This window comes from Sebastes fasciatus, chromosome 7 (genome assembly GCF_043250625.1).
Source record: "Sebastes fasciatus isolate fSebFas1 chromosome 7, fSebFas1.pri, whole genome shotgun sequence".
Lineage (NCBI taxonomy): Eukaryota > Metazoa > Chordata > Actinopteri > Perciformes > Sebastidae > Sebastes > Sebastes fasciatus.
In genome coordinates, this window is record NC_133801.1 from 3,553,538 (window position 1) to 3,577,074 (window position 23,537).

At 41.4% G+C, this 23,537-nt stretch overlaps 1 protein-coding gene across 4 annotated transcripts; it reads left to right on the top strand.

Moving 5' to 3' along the window:
* Positions 1 to 1,935: 1,935 nt before the first annotated feature.
* rsf1a (remodeling and spacing factor 1a) lies at positions 1,936 to 23,224 on the top strand. 4 transcript variants are annotated; one of them, XM_074641033.1, is made up of 18 exons: positions 1,936 to 2,270; positions 6,080 to 6,171; positions 7,242 to 7,334; positions 7,494 to 7,699; positions 8,857 to 9,011; positions 9,565 to 9,654; positions 10,656 to 12,093; positions 12,231 to 12,411; positions 12,519 to 12,728; positions 13,049 to 13,153; positions 14,232 to 14,311; positions 14,419 to 14,467; positions 15,196 to 15,302; positions 15,746 to 15,810; positions 17,281 to 17,455; positions 17,571 to 17,800; positions 18,250 to 18,447; positions 19,257 to 23,224. In XM_074641033.1, exons 1-18 carry the CDS (start codon positions 2,063 to 2,065, stop codon positions 20,126 to 20,128), a joined length of 4,554 nt encoding a protein of 1,517 aa, XP_074497134.1. In that variant the 5' UTR covers positions 1,936 to 2,062; the 3' UTR covers positions 20,129 to 23,224. The 4 variants fall into 4 exon arrangements, with proteins under 4 accessions (XP_074497134.1, XP_074497135.1, XP_074497131.1 ...); XM_074641030.1 differs by having other exon boundaries at positions 1,937 to 2,270; positions 12,210 to 12,411; XM_074641031.1 differs by having other exon boundaries at positions 1,937 to 2,270; positions 10,662 to 12,093; positions 12,210 to 12,411.
* The last annotated feature ends 313 nt before the right edge of the window (positions 23,225 to 23,537 follow it).

Genomic DNA, 23,537 nt, shown 5'->3' on the forward strand with positions numbered 1-23,537 from the left:
CTTGAGTTGATGTTAAGTGCTGTAATTATACTTAGATGGATATAAATGTTTTTTATGTTTGTGCAGTCAAAATCATGATGTGAAAACTCTCAACCCTAGTTTGAATTGGTTAATTTTAGAGTAAACTGGCCATAATAATGGTTATTTATAGTTGTTTTAGTCTTCTATACATTTTTTATGAATAAAACAATCCTGCTAGTTTTTAACAGGATTTGTTTATGGTGTGTTTGTTCATCAAAAATATTATAATATGGTGTAAATATACTCTGTATTTGTTATTTCAATCAAACTTTCCATTGTTCCACTTTAGGAAATATGGTTTTTCCCGAAAAGTGGAACAAGATGATTTGCTTAATGTGGGACAGCATGAATTGTGCAATAATAATGGTTATTTATAGATGTTTTAGTCTTCTAATGCATTATTAAAGATATTTAAGGTAAAGTGCAAATTATAGTCCATAAATGAGGGTGGCTGCATCTCTGTTAAAATTGAGTTGAGTTATGAGTTGTTATTTTTTTCTAATTTCTGCAGGTTGTTGTTTTTTACTTTTTAATTTACTTGAGAAAATTGGGATTTCTTCCTCTGATGGTGAGATATTTCCAACAGTCCATGAAGGCAGCATCCTCATGTGCAGCGTGACTATCTACGCAGTATGCAGTAGATGAGCTCTTATACACCTCCATGGTGCTGAGCTGTTATATACTAGAGACGGATTCATCCTCCATCTATTCTAAAAGGCAAAAACAAGATGTACAAAAAACAAACCACGAGAATACAAATTGCAGCATCAGTTTCAATCGTTATTTTTCTAATGTTTGTGGAGGCTTGATGAAGAAGTGATTACACACGAAGCCATTTAGTTTATGCTTTAAACGTTTGAGGAATAAAAACCAAAACCATTTTGAAATGTTTTTTTGTTTTTTTTGTTTTTTTTGTTTTTTTCTATGTTGCTCTATCGCGTTGAATTCTGGGCATTTCTCCCTGGTCCTCCCAACTTCTCACAGCTGCGTCAAGTTCCTATAATATGCACACTGTTACAGGAAACAGAAGGGTTGTATGTCTAAAATAAAGGCCTAATATGTGTATTTAAGGGAAATAAAAAAGAAAACATATCAACACTACACCCTCTAATGTAATACAATGATTTTGAGATGGTATAGATAACTAAAGGGTGTATTCCCCTAATGTGGGATACCTAAGCTCCAGTGGGTGTAGGTCTTCCTCAAACAAATACAAGTCAATAAAATGATTAAAATGATTAGTTAACACAAGCTGTGGTGTCAAGTGATCAAAATCACATGACATATCAAATGTCCAATCCACAATTTTTTTTTGCATTTCAGATTTCTGGACTATATGTATATACTATATATATATATACTATATATATATATATATATATATATATATAGTATACTATAGTATAGTAGTATAGTATATATATATATTTGTTTATTATATATATATTATATATTGTATTATATATATACTGTATATTAATATAGTCCAGAAATCTGATTTCACAAAATCACTTCTTTTTTTTTGCATTTCAGATTTCTGGACTTTATATATATATTAATATATAGTATACTATAGTATAGTATATATATATATTTTTTTTATTATATATATATTATATATTTTATTATATATATGTATACGGATATATATATCATATATATATAATATATAATATAAATATGTATTAATATATATATTAATATATTAACATATATATATATATATATATATTAATCTGAAATGCAAAAAATAATTCCCAGATTAGGCTAATTCACCTTTAATGGTGCTCTACATCCTTTGCTTTAGTGTTTTGTTCAACGAACACAGAACGCATGGGTTTTATTTTGAAATTCCAACCCGGAAGCTTAATGCTCCTCATAGCGTGTACCTTGACCCCGGTAGATGTTTCACTGCCTCCATTCATTACATCGCATCCTCTCAGCAGCAGCAGCAGCAGCAGCTCTCTGCTCTCCGCCTTCAGCCCTCCTCCCTCCGCCCTCCCTCCTGCTTCTCTCCGCCTGCCTGCCTGCCTGGAGAAAGATGGCTGCTGCTCCGGTGGTGGTGGTGGTGAGGAGCTCCGGCTCCTCCGGCTCCTCCAGCCCCTCCGGCTCCGGCCCGGTACCGTCGCCGCCGCTCTGCCCGAGCTTCGCCGAGGTCTGCTCGTTCCTGGAGCGGTTCGGAGCCGTGCTGGATCTGCCCGAGATGACTTTCCCGCAGATGGAGAGGTATCTGCGGGACACCACGGCAGGTGAGAGATCGATGGTGGCGGTTAGTGGCGGTTGGTAGAGAAGAAGTGGTTAGAAGCTGCGACACTGAAGGAGAAGGACCACCATCACCACCATAACCACCGTGATTGTGATGGTGATGGCCCCGGCAGAGCAGCGTTAGATCGGGGAGTTTAGTGGCAACATCTCGGCCCCGGTTGGAGCCCCTGAAAGCAGCATTTTGTGTCCCAAGTTTCTGAGTGAAAATGCTAACATAAAGCTAGCCAAACCTCAGTCCACTTCCACCAAACCACAGCACCATGCTGTACTAAAGTTAGGCAGTAAACTAGTTTGATTTAGAGTCAATAACACTGTTTGGTATTGATCTGTAAATGCTGTTAACTTGGTAGTGTTGGAGCCATGATGCAGCAGTGACCACACACACACACAGCCAGCTACCAGCTAGCTCCAGAGGGTCGTCAGGTGTGATTTGTCCCCGGCCTAGCCTCCCAGAGAGCCGGGTCTGGAGAGGACATCAGTGTCCCTCTTTGTGTCCTGTTTCCATCCAACATCTCAAACTGAGCCGCTGATGTTAGCTGCTAAAAACAGAGGATGTTATTTATTTTGGTTGTCACATATTATGCACAGGCGCAGTAGAAACTCTGGCTAACTAGTTAGCATCGATGCATTTCAACTTTTGAGTCATAAAGTGCACTTGTTGTTGTTTTAAAGGTTATTGTTGAACAGAAAGAGACGGTAGAGACTCGTTAGTGTTGTTAGCTTGCTAGCTAGCTCTCAATAACCGTTAGTTCTGTAGCTCCTCTTCGCTTTAGACATAATAAGCTCATGTTTATGTTGTAGTTAGCTATATTAGTTTTCTGATATTTCAGGCACTTGTTTTTTCTTTGTTAAGATTCTGAGTTTGTGTTGATTAATTAATCGTATTTCAGTTGACTGTGCCAGGCAGCAGAGAAAGCTGGGATTTCCTGTAAATGTATGGGCTCCTTAACAGTCTCACCTCAGACCACACAGGTTTATATATAGACTTGATCAAAACCTTTAGAAGTGTCTCTATTCAAAATGCCAAAATTGATTTAATTGTAAATCTTTACATTACTCTTGTATATTTATTAATAAGATGAGATACCTCGAGGAAAAGCCTACTTTGAGGGTGTTTATATCAGATATTAACATAAACCTCTGTTAAAAACTCTGCAAGCAGAAAAACTATTTATCAGAATAGGGGATTGTGACTTAATGACATTATAGACTGCATCAAAACCTTTATAATTGTCTCTACTATGTATTATTATCTTTTCATTCAAGATGTAAGACATAACTATTGTCAGGATTTTATGTTAAAACTGTTCTGCCTTCTAAATAAAATCCCATTGGCATTTTTACCTACGCTTATTAAGCTTATTTTACGTTTGGCCAACAAGAGTTTGCCAAAATAAAGACAAGACAAAGTTTTCTGACATTTCAGGCATGATTTAACTGTTTTTTCTTTGTTGAGATTCTGAGATTGTGTTGATTAAAAATATTTCAGTTCACTGTGCCAGGCAGCAGAGAAAGCTGGAATTTCCTGTAAATTCATGGGCTCCGTTACAGTCTCACATCAGACCACTCATGTGTTTATTTGAGTATTTTTATGATCTAATGATGTATTATTTAGTTATTAAACTGTAAACTGCTCAGAATTCCAATGTACTTAGGTGCAAATGGCAAATAAAACTCTTGAATCTGGAATCTATTAGCGTAGTTAAAAATGCCAATGGGATTTTATTTTGCAGTCTTAACAGTATCATGACAGACTTAACATAAATCCAGACACAGTAGTTATGACTTACATCTTGGATAAAAAGAAAATAATACATAATAGAGACAATTATTAAGGTTTTGATGCAGTCTACAATGAATCGTCTACAAATACATTTCAGTTCACTGACCAAACATTTTTTTTATATATAGACTATTTTTTAGTTATTAGCCTAGTTAAAAATGCCAAACACCCTCAAAGCTTTTATTAGCTTAGACATAATAGGCTAATATTTATATTGTCGTTAGCTATATTAGTTTTCTGACATTTCAGTCATGATTAACTTGTTTTTCTTTGTTGAGATTCTGAGTTTGTGTTGATATAAAAAAACGTATTTCAGTTCACTGTGCCAGGCAGCAGAGAAGGCTGGAATTTCCTGTAAATTTGTGGGCTCCGTAACAGTCTCACATCAGACCACACATTGTTATACGTTTATTTGAGTATAGTTATGTTCAAGGTTGTATTTTTTAGATATTAGCATAGTAGTTAAAAATGCCAATGGGATTTTGTTTAGAAGGCAAAACAGTCTTATTATAAATCCTGACACAATAGTTATGTCTTACATCTTGAATGAAAAGATAATAATACATAGTAGAGACAATTATAAAGGTTTTGATGCAGTCTATAATAAAGTTAAAATGAGCCCCTTCTTTACCAGCTGCAACATTAAAGGAAAATATTCAAAAAATATAAAAGTATATATTTTTTTAAATATCCAAAATAATATCAGTAAAATATCCTATGAAATATTCCTTAACTATCAGAGAAATACCCTCAAATTATTAGTGAAATATAATTTTTTTTAAATATTCTTAAAATACAAGTAAAATGTCAGATGTTTTTTAATATAAATTATCAGATAAAAATGTGTAAAATGTGCTCCACCTTTACCAGCTGCAACATTAAAATGATGAACAAATAAAATATCCCAAATTTATTGGTAAAATATCCCAAAAATATTAGTAAAGTAAGAGAGAGTAAGACATTAGCTTACTTACCAACCTCAATGAAGCAAGGCATTATAACCTTTATTCTGAAACAGCACAAAGATACCCTGACTTGTGTAAATGTGTTTACATTTACACAACTATCTACATTGTACATAGGAGATAAGTGGGAACTCCTGATCTAATGGGCCAAAATTAGAATGAAAAAAGTGTTTTTCCTGAGAATTAAATATTTTGCTGTAAGACCCCAAGCACTCGGGAAGTTGCTGGCACTCAATTCTGAGAACCACTGACATGGTAAACATCTGTTTACCCAGTATTCAGTAAACAACATAATATCCATAAGCTAGCACATCACCAGTTATCTGATAATACCTTCAATGTAGAAATAGTGAAAAAAGTAACTGTCAGTGCAGAAAGCACATTGCATATTATAAGCAGTATTGTTTTTATTGCTTATCTCAAGGCATTTAAGTTGCAGTGATAAACATAAGCCCCCAAAGATTGCAGTGCTACACAAGCGGTTTTAGTCTGTACAAACACATTTTACATTCACGGCCGGAATCATAAATGTAATTTTCCTTTTTATTCACTCACCAGTGGTTGGCCGTTTTCCAACAGCTGCTGGAAGAAATGTGAAATAAAAATCCCAGTGTTTAGGTTGACAGGCGTTGCTGTCAAGGTGTTGTTTATCTGTTGTTACACATCTGTTTATCATGGTAAACAAAAGGGCCATTAATCAACACCTCTGTTTTTGTTTATACATTAAGTATTATGTAAAGTCTTGAACCCAGTTTAAGATGTAATCACATCGTAGAGGTTCTACTTTCTCTATTGTCATGAACTTGGTTGTTTTAAAAAAATCACCCAATAGAACAATCTAACACTGTAACACTTAATAATGGAAATGTTGACTGTGTTTTATGATATGATTGATCTCCAGAAGGGAAATGCTTCCCTTTTAGCCTCCTAAACACCTGGCTTTAAAGTTGTGCTCTTCAGCAGAATTTGTTGTGGACTTCTAGTGACTTGTGAAAAGTTTAAATGAACAGTGTTATGTTTCTAATCATCTTCATGTGTTTTCCAGTTCCTAAACCCCTGGTGGAGCTCCATGTGAAGCTGCTCAGAAAACTGGGGAGGTCTGTGACTACTGACCGCTGGGAAAAATACCTGGCTAAGGTGAGGGCTCTGTTTATGTCAGGGTTCAATGTTGATATTTGTCCCACTTGCCCAACGAGGAACAAAAGGAGAAACTCTCAACAAAGATGAGAAGGAGGCGAGATAGCTCACTCCTTAGCTACTCCAATCATCAGCTCCAGAAAAATAACGATGTGTTACTTTTACCACTTGCTAGGGCTGCACAATTAATCGAATATTAGTCGTGATCACGATTTTGACTTCCCACAATTAAATAAACATGATCGAATGCGATATATTGAAGTTTAAAATGCTCTGCTCGTAGAATAGACTGAGAGCATAAAATGGTTTACTAGCCCGACGTGGCATTTTACTTGCCCTGGTTAAGTGGGCAATCCTTATAGTTGAGCCCTGTATGTGTGTGTTTGTAATGTGTAGGGCTGTCCTCTACCAAAGAAATTCTTAATTGACTAACATTCATACGATTTTGTTGAATAATCGATTAGTTGATTTAATCGACAGATCTGTTTCTCCACAAAGAATCACACAGAAGCACCACTTTAAATCTTGTGTTTATCAGAGATGTGCTCATAAGTTTCTTGGAAATAAGTCATTCAGCATGAAAAAAGCAGAAAAACGACTAATCGTCACAGTTGACTAAGACCAAAAGGACCGATTAGTAGACTAATTGATTAAGAGGGGGTAGCCCATGTAAAGTGTTTGACTTCAGATTCCACTTGGCTGCACATTGTTAAACATGGCTTGCTGAAGCGGTTCAACCATCAGTATAAGTCCAGCTGAGCTTGCATGCTGCATCTCAAGTTTCTCACCTGTGACCACACCCCGCTGCTAAAATTAATTGTGCAGGAAGCGTTCGTTAGTGGAGATGGGGTGCAGTTACAGACCCCTGTTTGTCATTTACTGTAGGACGATAACAAAGTAGTATTTATAAAGAAAACTCTGACCGTGTAGAGCTTTAAGTAGAGTGAACTTCCAACACTAACTGTAGAGCCTTACTGCTGTTGTGGTCAACAGATTAAACCAGACATATCAGCACACATCAGACAGAGAAGTTGTACGCAGTGACTATATCTAATCATTATTTCCTGTAGGTTTGCCAGGAGTTGAACAGTACCTGGGCATGGGAGCTGGAACAGAAGGGCTACCAGGAGATGTCCATGGAGTGCAAGTCATGCATCCTCAAAGTATGACCTGTTTTTACTAATAATGTAATAAGTGTATCTAAAAGACTGAAACATCTGCAGTCAATGCGACAACTACATTCATCTTTTTGTCATATCCTTTCCCCCTTCAACTCCCTCCTCTTTCTTTCTTGCCACACTTTTATTTTGTTTACCCTACAGTATCTCTGCGAGTGTCAGTTCGATGACAATCTGAAGTTCAAGATGGCGATTAATGAGGAGGAACCAGAGAAGATGCGTATGCAGCCTATAGGTCGGGACAAGCAGGGCCTGATGTACTGGCTTCAGCTGGACCAGGAGCAGAACATCCGGCTGTACACGGAGGAGCAGGACGATCTGGACGGATCCACCTGGAAGTGCATCGTCAGGTATTACTCTTCTGGTGGATATGCACCTCCATCACCAGTGTCTCAGGCCGCAATCACATATATAGTTATTGTTTGTAAATATATAGTTCTTTACAATCTGGATCTTATTTTATTAGAAAAGTTGTTTGTCATCATTTTATTTGGTTAGGTTCACATTGCAAATTAAAATGCCAACCTTGTCTTAAAGGGTTAGTTAGATAGTCAGTGTATTACCTATTATTACGTTCGTCACGCCCCCAGTGTGGAGAAACAGACAGGAGTACCAGCACGGGAGCAAAGCAATGTACTGCTGTGGACGGGGGAAGCAGCAAAACGGATTTTAGACACCTAAAAGAATCAATATCAGGTTAAGTGTACGCTATATTTAGAATATTTTCACCGCTTTACCTTGCTGTCAGAAAGCCCTTTCCGAGGGGAAACTGAAGTCATTATCGATGCTCTCTTCAAAGCCACCAGACTCCATTGACAAAAACAGCTATTTTACATCTCAGAACTCAGGAGTTGATGGTCTACCGCTGCCTCGATCGGTTAGTTTGTTTGTTAGTGTATGACTTTGGTATTTTAAAGGGTTAGTTCGGATTCATCAAAGTCACACAATAACGCAAACCAACTAACCGATCGAGGCAGCAGTAGACCAGCAACTCCCGTGTTCTGCAAGGTAAAATTAATGCCTTTGTCAATGGAGTCTGGTGGCTTTGAAGAGAACACAGATGGATATAACGGCTTCAGTTCCCAGTCAGAAAGGGCTGTCTAACAGTTAGGTAAAGTGGTGAATATATTCTAAATATACTGTATCTTTAAAATGACTGTCTAAAATGCGTTTAGCTGCTGCCCCCGACCACAGCAGTACATTGCTTTGCTCTTGTGCTGGTACTGCTGTCTGTTTCTCCAAACTGTGGGCTCGCCGACCATCATCTACTGTAGGTTTATATAGTGGATAAGTACCTCATACAACCCCACTTCAAAACATACAAACTATCCCGTTAAGTCTGTCTTAAAGTAGTCTTGTCACTTATTTTCTTTTGAAAAATGAATTGTGTGTCCCTGCTGGAGAACAGCCTGCAGTGTCATGTCAGTTCACCACCAAATCTATTCATATTCTGTTCCCTTCTTGTTCTGTATCTTGTTTGAGCCACTCATCCAAACTGCCTTCTCAGGACTCGTAACGACTTGGCTGAGGCTCTGGAGCTGCTCAAGGCCCAGGTTGAACCCAAACAGAATCCGGACCAGGACCAGGACCAGGACCAGGACCAGAACCAGGACCAGAACCAGGCTGGATCCAGGACTGCCAGCCCTACAGAAAAAGATGCAGGTATGCTGGGCGAATGAGTAGATGTGGCTTTGGAACACAGGAGTTATATTATGGATGGAAAAATCATCATTGGATTGAGAGCTCATCATCTTCTGTCCTTCATGTTAGTCGACACACTATTGAGATTTGTATGTCTATAGATGCCACTCCAAGCAATCTCTAAGTTATCAGACATGACAGAATAACATAATAAACAATTACTAAAAACATCAGAGGCAGTATAATCTAATCAAATCAAAAGCTACACAAACTGTATTCAGAGCCATTTTTCTCTTTTCAGGCCAAACAAAAAGTCAAAATATCAAAAGTGATCTAATGATCTCAAGTTAAACAATTGAAAAGTCCAGTATCACACATCTTTTTCTCACTTATTCGACATTGTGCAGATAGTCACCCATCAGTAGTAATACTAATGGGTGAAAAACTAAAATACCCAAGAGGCCAAGATTGTTTGTGAAGGACTGAGTTTAGTTAATGGGGTCACCTTTTACTGCAAAAGTAAAGATTCACAACAACGCTGTTTGTTTGTGTGTCTGTGTTATGTCGATTTTAGGGGATGAGGCCATTGGAAGCACCAAGTCTCAACCTTCCAAGATCACAGAGGAGGTTGACCCTGTAAAGGAAGAGGAACCCCTAACACAAGGTACGTAGAACAAAGAAACTACAGGTTATCTCACGTTTACACTTTTATTTCATGAGAAAGGCACGCTTGAATTAAGTAAGTCTGTTAACCGCACAATATGTGATTTTCTGCCGCTAGGAGTGTCTTAATCAAAACAATAACAAAATACAGAGTTTGGTGAAAAATCATTGGAGGGGGGGCCCTCTACCCCTGTCATGACGATCACTATCTCTGTCAAATAAAGGCAAAAGCCCCAAAAATTATCTTTAAAATATAAATCAGTGGAGGCCGGGGCTGCGAGCCGAGCTGCCGCTAACGTTTGCTCAGCTTGTTTCTCTGATAACTTCAGATCCATATGTCCGGTGACTAAAATCCTTCATCCGGTTAAAATAAAGAGTTAAAAACGTGGTTTAAAATGGATAAAAAGGTGAATTTATAACAGCTTCTGGCAGACGACCACAACGCATGCGACTCCAAGGGGGTTTGACGCCATTGACAGGCGACCAAATGAAACGGACCGTTACCTTGATTAAACATTTATAATTTCTCTTTTGAGTTTTAGTTTGAAAATTGTTGGAAACAGTTGAGATAACGCAATTAAACAAAATATATCACACAGGTCTAGTTGTTTTTTAGACATTTTAATGTGGAAAAGTTGCATATTATAAGATGATGTATAGGTGGTAGAATCTAAAGGATGGATCTGATCATCCTTGATGTGTTGAGATGAATGACACCATTTTGGGGCTTTTTTTTTTGCTTAAATGGAAAGTGTGCAGTAGAGAGATGACTCAAACTAAGGGTGTTGTGCTTAAATGGTCAGTGTCTTAAACCTCTAGAGCACCAGGACACCCTTCAATTTTGTTTCTATCACTGAAAAAGGGGGACAGGTAACTGGCCAAAGTCTCCACTACTATCAGCGTTTTAATGATAGTTCTGTACCTGATGTGCTCCTTGCACTCTGTCCCTCTCTTGTTTGCTGTTTCTAGGAGTGTAACTGTTTTGTCTTTTTTGTTTTGCAGTTGCAGTTGCAGTTGCAGTAAAGCTGGAGGAGACGCAGCCCACCAAGCAGGAAAACACTGAGGCTGAGGTGAAAGAAGAGAAGACGGACCACAAATCATCACCTGTTTTTGACAACCGCGTGAGCACGATCACCACCATCATCAAATCAGAATCCAGGGACGCCGACGCTCCCAAAAACGCTGTGTCAGTCGTCATGGCACCAGGTGCGACTGTGGCAAAACAGGAAATGAACAAGGAAGAGGAAGCAGAACGGGCTGTTGTCAGGAGCAACCAGCAGGCCAAGATACCACTGAAGAAGAGGGAGCTTAAGATTGCTGAGAGCTATCACAGCAACCACCTCAACAACAGTAACAGCAGCAGTATTATTGTTTGCAACCCTTCTGTGATCCAGACCAAAGAGAGTCATGGAAAAGAGGGGAAGTTGCCGAGCTCCTTAGCGCCCCCTGGTGGTCCAGCTGCCTCACAACCGCAACTAGTGGTCACTGCATCGAGGCTAGAACTGAGCAACGGGAGAGCGTCTCTTACCTTGCCGCATAAAGAGGGACAAAATGGAGTCATAGGGGTCATAGGTCAAGTCGGCGTTATAGGTCATGTAGGGGTCATTCGTAGCCCATCTGAGCGTCACCGACCCTCCGGTGCTGAGCAGCAGGAACAAAATGGGCCCAGTTTAGACCACCGGGGATCCAGAGCTGTAGAGGAAGAGAAGGAAGTGAGCCGGCAGTCAGTGCTGGTAAGGAAGGGACCTGTTGAAGGGGAGACGGCAGCAGCAGCAGCAGCAGCCGCCGCCGCTCTTCCTCCTCCTGCCGCGATGGAAGCTCAACCAGCCAGAAAACTACAGTTGTCACCCTTAAAATCTGATCCACTCCCTGAAGCTGTAGAGGAAAAAGTGGATTCTGTTAGTCTTTCCTCACTGTCTCAGCCCACAGAGGACCCCAAAAGACAGACGGCAGAAGACCTGGATAAGAATACCACAGAAGGGGAGACAAAAACTGGACACAGCAGTCGTCAAGAGAAGGATGAGAACCTGGAGGAGAGGAGAAGAGAGGTGTCTGGGTGCCCTTTGGCAGAAGAAGGAAATAAAGATGACCATGAAAAGAATGAAAGCAATTTAGGAAAGGAGGCAGAATCAGGGAGCACCGCTCCACCTCTAAAAGTAGACCAGCAGGATAAAAAGGACCACCAGGGAGATGGGGTCAATGGTGGGTTGGCTGCCCAGGTTAGGGTGAAGGACATTGGGCTTGGATCAGTGGAGAAGCAGGGTCCCCGGGAGGAGGCCTCCTCTGAGCTCCAGAAAGAAGGAATAAGGTTGAAAATCAAGATTCCTCCTCACCGGAGAAACAAGTTAAGGGGGAAAGGGGGAAAGGAGGAGGAGAAAGAGAAAGAGCAGGAGGTGCAAGAGGAAGGGAGGACGCTGAGGAGATCTGCAAGGATTTGCAGGTACATGTATAACAAAATTCATGAAATTGGGGTTTAGAAAATAAACATTTTGTATTTGTGTGTCCATTGTAATCTGACAATAAATTCAGTCCCATCTACACCTTTTTTTCTTGAAGATCTGCTTTGCCAACCTGCAGGCCGAGCTCAAAGGCGACTGAGAGCCAGAAAAAGAAACCGCAAAAAAAACAGGCACTTTCTACCAGAACGAGGGAAGAAGAGGAGGAGGAGGGAGAAGAGGAAGATGATGAAGAGGAGCAAAGCTCAACTATAAAGAAAGACATAAAAACAGAACCTGTTGGGCAAATTAGGAAACAGAGGGTAATCAGTTTCTAAAAGTGTGTCCTGAGAGTGAACACGTACACTTGGGTTTTCTTTTGCTCTATTTTTTTTTTGTCCGTTTGACTATTTCTCTGTTGCATTTTCAGGGTAAACGGAGGCATCGACGTGCCCGATGGTCCAACATTCGTGCCAAGAAACGCAAACTGAACGAGGGAGAAGAGGTGGAGGACAGAGGGAGGAAACGAGGAGAGGGGGAGAGCGAAGGAGGGAGCGACTCAGAAGAATCCTGTAAATCAGAGGAGATTCCCAGTGAGGATGCCTGCAGTCACTGTGGCCTGCCCAACCACCCTGAACTGGTGAGAGAGAAGAGCGTGTGGTTGTTTGAGGCACTGTTTCTCCATTTTATTATACACATAGAAAAGTATTTGGACACCGGCTGTTCACATACATTTGGGTAGTTTTTGTTTGGGGCTGTTCTTTTATGATTTGTGCAAGGCCCCATGGTTTGAATTAAGGGACATTTTTAATGCCACAGCATGCAGTGGTGTTGAAGACTAGCAAATAGAAAATATTGAGGCCATTTAAAGGCTTGGTTGTTGCAAAGAGTTGCCGCTGTGAGAGTTATTTTACTGCACAAATATATATATATATGTGTGTGTGTGTGTGTGTCCTTCAGATCCTGCTGTGTGACTCTTGTGATAATGGATACCACACTGCCTGTCTGCGGCCACCGCTCATGCTGATTCCAGATGGAGAGTGGTTCTGTCCACCCTGCCAACATGTAAGCTGTATGTTTGTGACAGAGAGAGAGACCGACGCATATAAAGCACATTTTATCAAACTGTAAACCTGTTTACGTTTTGGTGGTAAAACTCCACCTGATGTCAAATAGTCATTATATAAAACTAAAAAAACTCTAAAATAATTTGGTCAGTAATGTCTTAAAACTGCAGTAGGTAGAAATGGAGCAAATATGATTTTAAAATAAGTTATTTTTATAAAACGTTCGCTATATCCAGAGAGTAGTGCATGAGACAGGTAATCTGAAAAAAATCATGTGACTCTGTCCTCCGGTGTCCTCCAGTACTCCTAACGGCATCTGCAAGATTTCACAGACCGGAGGAAAACAACCAGTCAGAGCTGATCTGAGGTCTGCTGTCCAGCTGCCGTCTATGAGAGCCGGCTGTCAATCACTCGCAAACTCCGACCAAACGGTCAAACTAGGCAGCGCTGATCAAATATGAATCAATATTCTGTATTCTGTTATGACTATTTCTCGCCTTAGATGCTTTCAGAATCGTCTTGTAGTGTACTGTTTAGCTGTAAAATGAGAACGTTTGTGACCCGGCAGCCATGTTGAGATCTGTTGAGGAAATACCAAGCACCGCCCACCAACTGGAGCCCAGCCAATAGGAACGTTCTCTCAATGAAATGACCTGTGATTGGTCAAAGTCTCCCGTCACAGGCTAGATTTTTTTAAAGCCTGAAAACAGAGCCATGAGGAGGAGCAGAAGTCTAGTTTTCTCTCAGAACACTTGAATTACAATATGCTGAAAGGTTATTATGGTTATTGTTGCCTACTGAAGCTTTACTTTAACAAAAGATAGTGTTTCATGTCGCCCAAACACAAGCAGCTGAACAAGAAGTTGTTCAAGAGTTTGATACAAATCAGGAACTATTGGATCAAAGAATAAGCAAATAATTCTGTCCAGACATTTAACGTCAGCTTTCAGTACTTGAAAGCTTCGGACACATTTCAGTGGTACTAGCAGAGCGTTGAGGTTCCTTAATAAACAAGACATTTTAAAAGACGTTTTCCAACGTTTGATTTGTGTTTTTCTTGGTTTTCCTCCCTTCAGAAGCTGCTGTGTGAGAAACTGGAGGAGCAACTGCTGAACCTGGACAGCGCTCTGAAGAAAAAAGAGAGAGCAGAGAGGAGGTAAACACACACACACACACACACACACACACACTATGTTCCACTTTCTGAAAAAAACTCTAAAGGTCAAAATGATGTGTATTTTGACCCTCCTCTCTGTCTGTCAGGAGGGAGCGGCTGGTGTACGTAGGAATCAGTGTGGAGAACATCATCCCTGTGAGTAAAAGTCTTTTCATTGTAACACACAGCTTCATAATAATCCCTGTCAGTTTAAACACATGGGGAATAATGTGATTACTACAGTGCATATCTATACTGGTTTTATTAGGCCTGTCAAAGATAATACGTTAACGCAAATTTGTTTTAACTCTACTAATTTATTTAACGCAATCGGTCTTTCAGAGTTTGTAGCGGGTTCAGTTTTAAAGCTAGAGTGAAGATACTGATATCATATGAAGCTATCCATTCATTATGATATATTTATAATCCATTGATTCCAACCATGTCATACTAGCTTGTCGCAAAGGAGGCTAAATAACTCTCCAAACTTTTTTGGCGGGGAAAAAACTGTCATGGCCATTTTCAAAGGGGTCCCTTGACCTCTGACCTCCAGATCAGTGAATGTAAATGGGTTCTATGGGTACCCACGAGTCTCCCCTTTACAGATATGCCCACTTTATGATAATTACATGCAGTTTGGGGCAAGTCATAGTCAAGTCAGCACACTGACACACTGACAGCTGTTGTTGCCTGTTGGGCTGCAGTTTGCCATGTTATGATTGGAGCACTATGCTAAATGCAGTACCTGTGAGGGTTTCTGGACAATATTTGTCGTTGTCAATCTGCAATTTCCAATGTTGCAACACAGCATGAAACAGCATGGTGTAAAAGATGCTCATATGTTACCGTGCAACATTTAGAATAATTTGTCTTGACTGTTTTAGGAGGGCGATGAGGGGGAAGAGGAGAAGTCGACGAAGAAGAAGGATCCCAAAAAGAGCAAAAATCTGGGGAGGAGATCAACCAGAACCAGGAAGAACATCAGCTACAGGTATGTGATGTTACATTCAGTGTTTCTCACCAAAACACATTGTGTGCATCCTTGAAGCGTAACAAAAGTAGATCAAACATTTGCAAAGCTAATTAGCTTTTTTTTAATAATGTGCGACCTCCATCGTTTACATTCATGTTTACATTATCTAGCAGGCTTCTTCTTTCTTGTGTTTTACTGGGTGCATTGCTGCCACCAACTGTTGATACATGGAAACACGTGAATGGATGTACTGGTCCATATTTCAATTTGACCATTTACAGTGCTAGAGAGACTCTTAATATGCTTCAGTACATCTGCAGTGATCATGAATGTGAGGGGAAATGGTTAAAATGGCCCGACGCTGTGTCATATTTGCAAACAGATTTGAATTTTGCAAAAAGTCTTGCAATAAAAACATAAAATCCCAGACAGGAGCTATCAGCATCTGATCTGTGTTGCAGGTTTGACGACTTTGACGATGCCATTGACGAGGCTATAGAGGAGGACATCAGGGACCTCTGTGGAGGTGAGTGAACGACGCAAAGGTTAAAGCAGAATTCATGCTGTTGATAACGTGATAAACTACAGCATTGGAAACGGACATTTATACATTATTTATATAATTTTTTACACATTACTTTATTTTATTTCTGCCCTTAGACGGCAGCTATTCAGAGCAGGTCTGCAGCTCAGTGTTGGGGTTGATGAATATATCAGTATTTGAAGGAAACACAGTTTATATTGTGTATATCTTCCGAACATGATGACAATGAAAGAGATCCCTTCCTTAGAAGACTTGGCAGGAAAAGAAAACATTAATGATGGCTTAGTTTTAATTAGTTACTCCAGTAAGACAGCATAATACCAGGGCCCTGAGACTGACACACCTAAATGGAATGCAGCCATTGTTCATGTTAGATTACTTCCTGCTGATGCATGTCACAATGTGCTGGGAGTAAGGCTGCATTCACACACAATCGGGTGTTTCGACGTTTAGCACAGAGTTGCGCGGTGGTGTGGGAGTGTCACTTAAAGGGTTGCGGTAATGCTACTAAAAGCAGTTTGCCAATCCCCATTGAAGAACAAAAGAGAAGAAGAAGAAGAACTTTAACCCCTGACCCAGATCTTTTCCTCCATTTCCTGTCCGCAAACTCAAACAAATGGACCCAAACCAAAGGAAGCTTCTTCGTATCGCTATTTTGCAGCATAGACTGAAAGCCAGATGCAGACGTTGACGCTGGGTACAAGAAATACACCAAGCGAGGACACAACTGGAAGAGTTCTTCTTTCTGTGGGTGTATTCAGGTCTGATGGCCGCGATTGGCCACTGCAGCGTTTCAACTTTTCGCCGCACGGCTTCCTTTTTATTGTTTTCGGCATCCCCTGCGGTCCCTACCGCCACAGCCTAAACGCACTAGCACATTGAAATGAATGGGAGGACTGGCGTTTTTGCCTGATTTGATGTGAATCCAACTTAAAGGCTTATAGGAGCCATAGGTGGGTAAAGAGCAATTACCGGAAGTTGTAAAGGTTTCTTCAAAATATATAAATGGGTTTATAATCGAACAATATCGCCATGTAGGAAGAGTTAGAGGATTGGCTGATGGGGCAGCTCATATGGGCCGTATGAACGGTGCTGCGATGTTTAACTTGAGGTGAAAAGTGAACGAACTACATAGTCAGTGAATCTTTGGACTGAACTGAATGAAATGATTTGAATCAGCAAAGAGATTTATGATTCCCCACCTCTAAATTCATGGTGTCTGGTCTTTGTGTCTATTAACTTCTTAAAATCACCCCATTATTTTTGAATCACTGACAAACATTCTGCACATTTCTTCCACAGCTACAGAAACAGCAGTTTGTTAGTAAGAGTACCCAGTTTCTGCCCGTGTTGCGATGCATCATATTGTTAACGTTTCCACCACATTAAGACGACTGAGAAGCCGAACTCTAACGATAGATTTAACCCACTTATCTGTTCTGATGTATGTAGGAGCCGGGCAAGGCCGAGACATCACCGCTATCCTGTCGGAGGACGGGAAGGAGAGCCAGCGGCCAATCAGAAGCCAGGCTATCTCTGCCAGGAACAGGAAGAAGCGGAGACTGAACGACCTGGAGAGTGACAGCACGGCAGCAGAGAGCGAAGACGAGTTCATGCTCAGCAACAGGTAAAACACACACACACACACACACACACACACACACACACACACCTGCATTTCTCTTCCTCGTCTTTTGTTTGCTTCCATCGGTCTTATTTTTTCTTCCTCTTCCCCCACAAAGCTCAGAGGATGAAGATTTTGCTGCGTCAGGTGCTGATGATGACGAGGAGGACGATGACGATGCGGGCAGCGACGTGGGCAGCGTGGAGAGTGGGACTCGCCCCAGACGGGCGGCGAAAGGGGCACCTAAAATCCGACCCAGCAGGACCCAACGCCGGGGCCGGAAACGGCTGAGACGGCGGCGGAGACGCTCCTCCGAGGAAGAGGAGGAAGAAACTGATGAAGAAATGGGTGAGGGGAAACTGCCATGCTGCAAGATAGAATTGTTTTGCGTTACAGTTGCAGAGCTGATTGATTGTGTGTGAGGAGATAAATAGTGCTGTGATGTTTTAATCACGTTCATTAAGGGACCTGCTGTTGTTGCAGCTGATGTAAGTTGATTTCATCAGGATGGAAATCCCCTGAAACAGCGTTTAGGCATAAACACAAAATGTAATTCAACTTTAATATTACAGTTTTTATATAAGTAAAAATGTCAAACATCTCAAATGAGAGGATTTGTTGCGTTTATGTGTCATATCTTGTTGTAAACTGAATATCTTTTTAAAACATAAAGATATTCAGTTCACAATGATATAAAACAGAGAAAAGAGCAAATCATTTGGGAACCAGCGAATATCCATTCTGGAACTAATTGATTATCAACGTAGTTATCTGTAAATTGTCCATGTCCTCTCCAGGCTCCGATCAGTTCAGCGACATGACTGACAGCGATGCTGAAAAAAAGAGGCGGGGTCTGAGGCGTGGCCAGCGCCAGCAGGTCAACTACCGCGAGACGTCGGAGTCGTCAGACAACTCCCGGGCCTCTGCCAAGAAGGTCAAAGTTAGACCCCGCGGCAGACCACGCAAGGAGCACCTCTCGAGCGACTACAGCGATGGTCAGTCAGATCGCCCTCTGAGCATGTGTACCAGTTCACGCTGCTTCACACACATTCAGTTTAAGATAGAAACGGGCTCTCCAGTCAAGGATTATTTGTGTGAATTGGATAAAGAAAACAAATCTTACAACTGACCAGGGTAACGGCTAGGGATGGGCAAAAAATCGATTCACCTACTAGGAGGAAGTTACCACTTTTATTGTTGTAGTCTGAGTAACGTGACGTCATATCTGTTCCGTATCCTTCAACCAAAACACACAGCAGCCAGCCGCCGCGAGCCAAAACAAAAAAGTAGAAACCAGCAGAGGGTCCGCGTGGATACGACCTGCACCCTCACATGTTAAATCCAGCGTGGTAAACACTACACATCCAGTAAAGGATGGAAACACTTTGGGTTTCACACATTAACAGGAAAAGCAGAGCTAGACAGAGCAGAGCTAAAGCTGCATGCTAACTCTGTCACGGACAGGAAACGTTATCGTATCGCGGTAACGTGCAGTCAAGCCAGCCGTCGCTCTCGTCTCCGTGGTAAAATGGGCCGACGCTACGACTGTAGAGCACCCAGATACTGACATTTATGTTCTCTGCATTCAAACGGCCCCGATGGAGCTGACCTTGGATGGATAAAGAGAACGGAGCTGACGGGAGAACTGGCTACTTGTGTTGTTTATCAAAGTTCTTCTTTCTTATGCACATTTTCTTGCTGTTTTCTTTGATCAGAAAAATAATTTAAGTGCATCTCAGCAATTTTACTGAATCGCAAAGATTTATTCCACCCCACAAATCCTTCCTCTTTCTTTTTCTTTTAGTGACGCCTTCTTCCAGAGACTCTGAGGAGGAGGAGGATTATGAAGATCAAGAGGATGATGACCAGAGAAGAAGAGTGAACAAGAGGAGAAGAAAGGAGGAAGACCTCCGGAGTAACCGGACGAGAGAAAAGCGGAGGAGGTACGAACGCGATGAAGAAGAGGAGGATGACGACAGAGAGAGAGGAAGGCGTCTGAAAAGGAAACTATTAGAGAAGGAGAAGACGGACAAAGACAAGCGGAGGAGGTTAAAGAGGACAGAAAGAGAAGAAGAGGACCTGGAGAAGATGGGCAGGGGGAAGAGGAGAGAGATATTGTCACAGCAGCGGCGCAAACGGCTCGCTCAGATGCTGAAAAAAAGGCGGCCTTCGACGGACGACGAGGACGAGGACGAGGAAGACTCAGAGGAATCAGACTCGTCGTCGGAAGAGGATCGTCCAATCCGCAAAAGACTCAACCGCATCGACTCTGATGATGATGATGATGATGATGATAATAATGATGATGATGATGATGAAGAAGAGGAAGACGATGAGGAGGAGGGAAGACAAAAGGTGACGATGAAGAAGTGTTCAGCGGTGGAGAGGAGGGCCGACAGCGACACTCAGGAAAAGGGGAGAGGCCGCAGCCTGTCTCCGTCAAACGGACATCGGACCTCCAGAGGCCCGGCGAAGCCCGGGGCTGGAAGTCCCTCTGTCCCCCGGGACAGTGAAGGGTCAGGCAGGCACAATGGCCCCTCACATCCAGAGGAGGAGGAGGAAAAGGGGGAGGAAAAGGGGGAGGAAAAGGAGGAGGAAAAGGAGGAGGAAAAGGAGGAGGAGGAGGAGGGCCAGACAGACTCATTAAACTCTGTCCAGAACAGTCCGCAGTCATGATGGCTGTGTTTGTGTGAATAACGCTCGCTTCTTTGTTTTTTTTTCTTTTAACTGTCAGGCCTTTCACCCACAAATGGACCTCTCTCCACCTCCGCCTCTTCCTCTTCTTACTCTCCTGTCTTGCTCTTCCTCCCCGCTGTCGTGTTGTGTTAGAGTGCTCTCCGCCATCACATACTGTATGATTACACTCATCGTCACCTCTGGCGGAAGGTAACCCGCCAGCCAGCAGGACCAAAAAGCATCCTCGCACCAGGACTGGCAGCACTTCCTGTTTCAGTGGACGCACTCGCACGCAGCCGGAGGTTCTCGTGATCTCTGAACTCTTGATTTACGGACGTCTCTCTGGTGGATCCAAGTGGCAGGGTGATGTGGATTCATCCCCATGTGGGTTAGGGTTGAATTGGGAGTCTGTTTGTAGTGTACCTCAACATAAAGCACTTCATCATTCTCATAGCACTTAATAGCTCGCCGCCAAGGAGAGTGTCAGTGTCAAACCGAACACTTTGGATCATATGACCTGATGGTTAGAGACACCAGACACACAGAGTATCTACCCATGCTGAGAGTTTTTGGTTTTATCTGTCCAGGTTTTCAGATATCTGCCTCCACTCCAAAACAATGGAAGTGAGTTGTATTTGTGGTTCTCACAACGGTGTTTTAAATGTCGTGGTGCTGTACTGAAAAATGACCCAGTAGCCTTACGGGTGGGGGGACATTTGTTGCATGTCATACCCCCCTCTCTCTCCCCATGTTTCCTGTCTCTCTCTACACTGAAAAAAGATAAGTGATCTAGTTAACAGTAAATCTCTAGACTTTTTAAATGCTCTTTTTTCAGCACAGTGAGCACCACAAACTAAATAAGGATTCACCTCCATGTTGTTGAGACAGATGTTCAGACAGATAACCTGCAAATATAAAACCAGAACTATCTGCACGGTTAGATCCGAATCAATCCTCACAGCGAGACGCTTCTTGTAAGTAATCCTGGACATGATCATGACCCAAATAACAGCCTTATTTACATGCAAACTACTGTAATAATCAGTAGTTGGGTCCCAATTCAGGGGCAGGATCCACTGAAGGACTGGGCCCAAGAAGGGGGTCAGACTGAACCAGCTCCTCCTCCCCACATGAAATGGTTCAGCAACACTAACGCTGCGTTCAGGTGCCCCTTGTCAACTTGTAAAGTCCAAAAATTTGCTCTCAAACAGCCGACAAAGAGCTCAATACCAGCGGTAAACTCCATGCACCAATTGTGACGTTTGACTTAAATGATAAACTGAATATATATAAGTGTTAGTCTGCCAAAAAGGCTTTTTTCACTGTTTTCTAACATTTTATAGACAAAACTATAAATCGATTATTAAAGAAAATAATCAGAACAAGGTGGAGTTTGCAGGGTGTAAATAATGGATCCTAAATACAGTGACTTTACTTAATTCAAGTTGACGAGGATCACCTGAACGGATATTAGAAAACTTGACAGTCATTTAAACTCAGTTTCCTACACTGGGGTAAACCATGTAGATCAAACGTTCTAAAGATTTAAAGAAAAAACATAGAATGATCTTTATTCATTTGATGTTAAAGGGATAGTTTGGGTGTTTTGAAGTAGGGTTGTATGAGGTATTTATCCATAGTTAGTGTATAACCTACAGTAGATGACGGTCAGCACGCTCCCTGTTTGGAGAAACAGACAGGAGTACCAGCACGGGAGCAAAGCATTATACTGCTGTGGACGGGGGCAGCAGCTAAACAGATTTTAGACACCTAAAAATCAGTTTAAGTGTACGCTATATTTAGAATATTTTCACCGCTTTACCTCGCTGTCAAACAGCCCTTTCTAACAGGGAAAGCGGTGAAAATATTCTAAATATAGCGTACACTTAAACTGATTTTTAGGTGTCTAAAATCTGTTTTGCTGCTGCCCCACGTCCACAGCAGTACATTGCTTTGCTCCCGTGCTGGTACTCCTGTCTATTACTGTAGGTAATACACTGACTACGAATAAGCACCTCATACAACCCCCACTTCAAAACACCTGAACTATCTGTTTGAAGAGCTGAACGAGGCACTCGTTGTGAATCCAAGTGACATCCGGGACGTTCTCTCTGACAGCCAAAGTGTTAGGTTTCAGACTGGTCACTCCTTTTTGTCCCATATGTTCACACAACCTTGGCTCGGTGGGACCATGTTTGCTGTACATACTGTGCCTGTACGCTGTTCCTTGTAAGATAATAGATGTTCTGTTCTCTTAGTCCTCTTGTAAAATATAGTGTTATATTTTCTATATGAAGGAGAGGAGGAGAGATGCTGCTGTGAGTGATGTGTGGATCGATAACAGTTTCAACTGCGGTTTCAACTGCGGTTTCAACTGCGGTTTCAACTGCGGTTTCAACTGCGGTTTCAACTGCGGTTTCAACTGCGGTTTCAACTGTGGTTTCAACTACGAGTTCAATAGCGGTTTCGCTTGTTTTGTTTGAGATTCTGCGGCCGTTGATTTGTGTGAAATAAGACCAGCGTGGAGCCCGTTCACCAGGAAAATGTCACCGAAATGTTACAAAGATCCGAATACCCCTGTGTCGTACATCGCTAGAGGTTCACAACATTTGAAGGGAAGCCCAGGAGTTTGTAAGAAGGAACAAAGCTTTATTTACTGGTCACTACTCAAACAACTTTCTCAACCATCTCATGTGAGTTACACGGTTTTATCAGGCTCATTTTAGGGTTGACTGTGTGGAATTCCTTTAACTCCGTACACTGTTTAGGCTTTAAATGAGTTTTACCCTGGATACCATGTTACTCCCCCCTAACTACGAATTTCTAATGATTTCCCCCCCTTTAAATGCAGAAACTCTAAAGTTACTGATGGCCTTGTATATCTTTTATTTCTTTCTGTCAGTAAAAAGTTCCTTTTCAGAAGCAGCAGAACTGGATGACGTCCAAACTCTTGAGCCTGTATTTGTCAAACTTCTAAGATTTACACTTCATAATGCTCCAAAGCGAGCAATAAAACACATTTATCAAATGACTTCATTACTCCTGCTTACAGCAAAGTTTAAGAGCAAATTTCAAGTGATCGCATCATTAATCACGTTTTACTCGACGTTTGCCAAAAAAAAATTCTCACATTTTACTTGGTGATATCTTTTTCTGCAAAAAAATATAAATGTGAAATCCTCAATATCTCCACCAGCAATTAACAAAAATGGGATACATTTATGATATAAATATATAATGTAGGTAGGGATGAAATAGTTTGAAATTGATTGAAATGGAAGTAAAAATCAAACCCAAACTGAAGCAAGAAAGACATTCTGCTGTTGTTACACCAGAGAAAACGTATGATAAGTTGAATTAAGTGCCACGTTGACACGCTCAGACAATAAAATTAAAGTGGTACGACAAC

Excerpts from the sequence above, each read along its gene's own strand:
- rsf1a (XM_074641030.1), top strand. The coding sequence starts at position 2,063 with ATGGCTGCTGCTCCGGTGGTGGTGGTGGTGAGGAGCTCCGGCTCCTCC. Across the intron at positions 9,012-9,564 it reads CCCTACAGAAAAAGATGCAG|GGGATGAGGCCATTGGAAGC; the intron begins GTATGCTGGGCG and ends TGTCGATTTTAG. Across the intron at positions 17,801-18,249 it reads AGAAACTGATGAAGAAATGG|GCTCCGATCAGTTCAGCGAC; the intron begins GTGAGGGGAAAC and ends TGTCCTCTCCAG.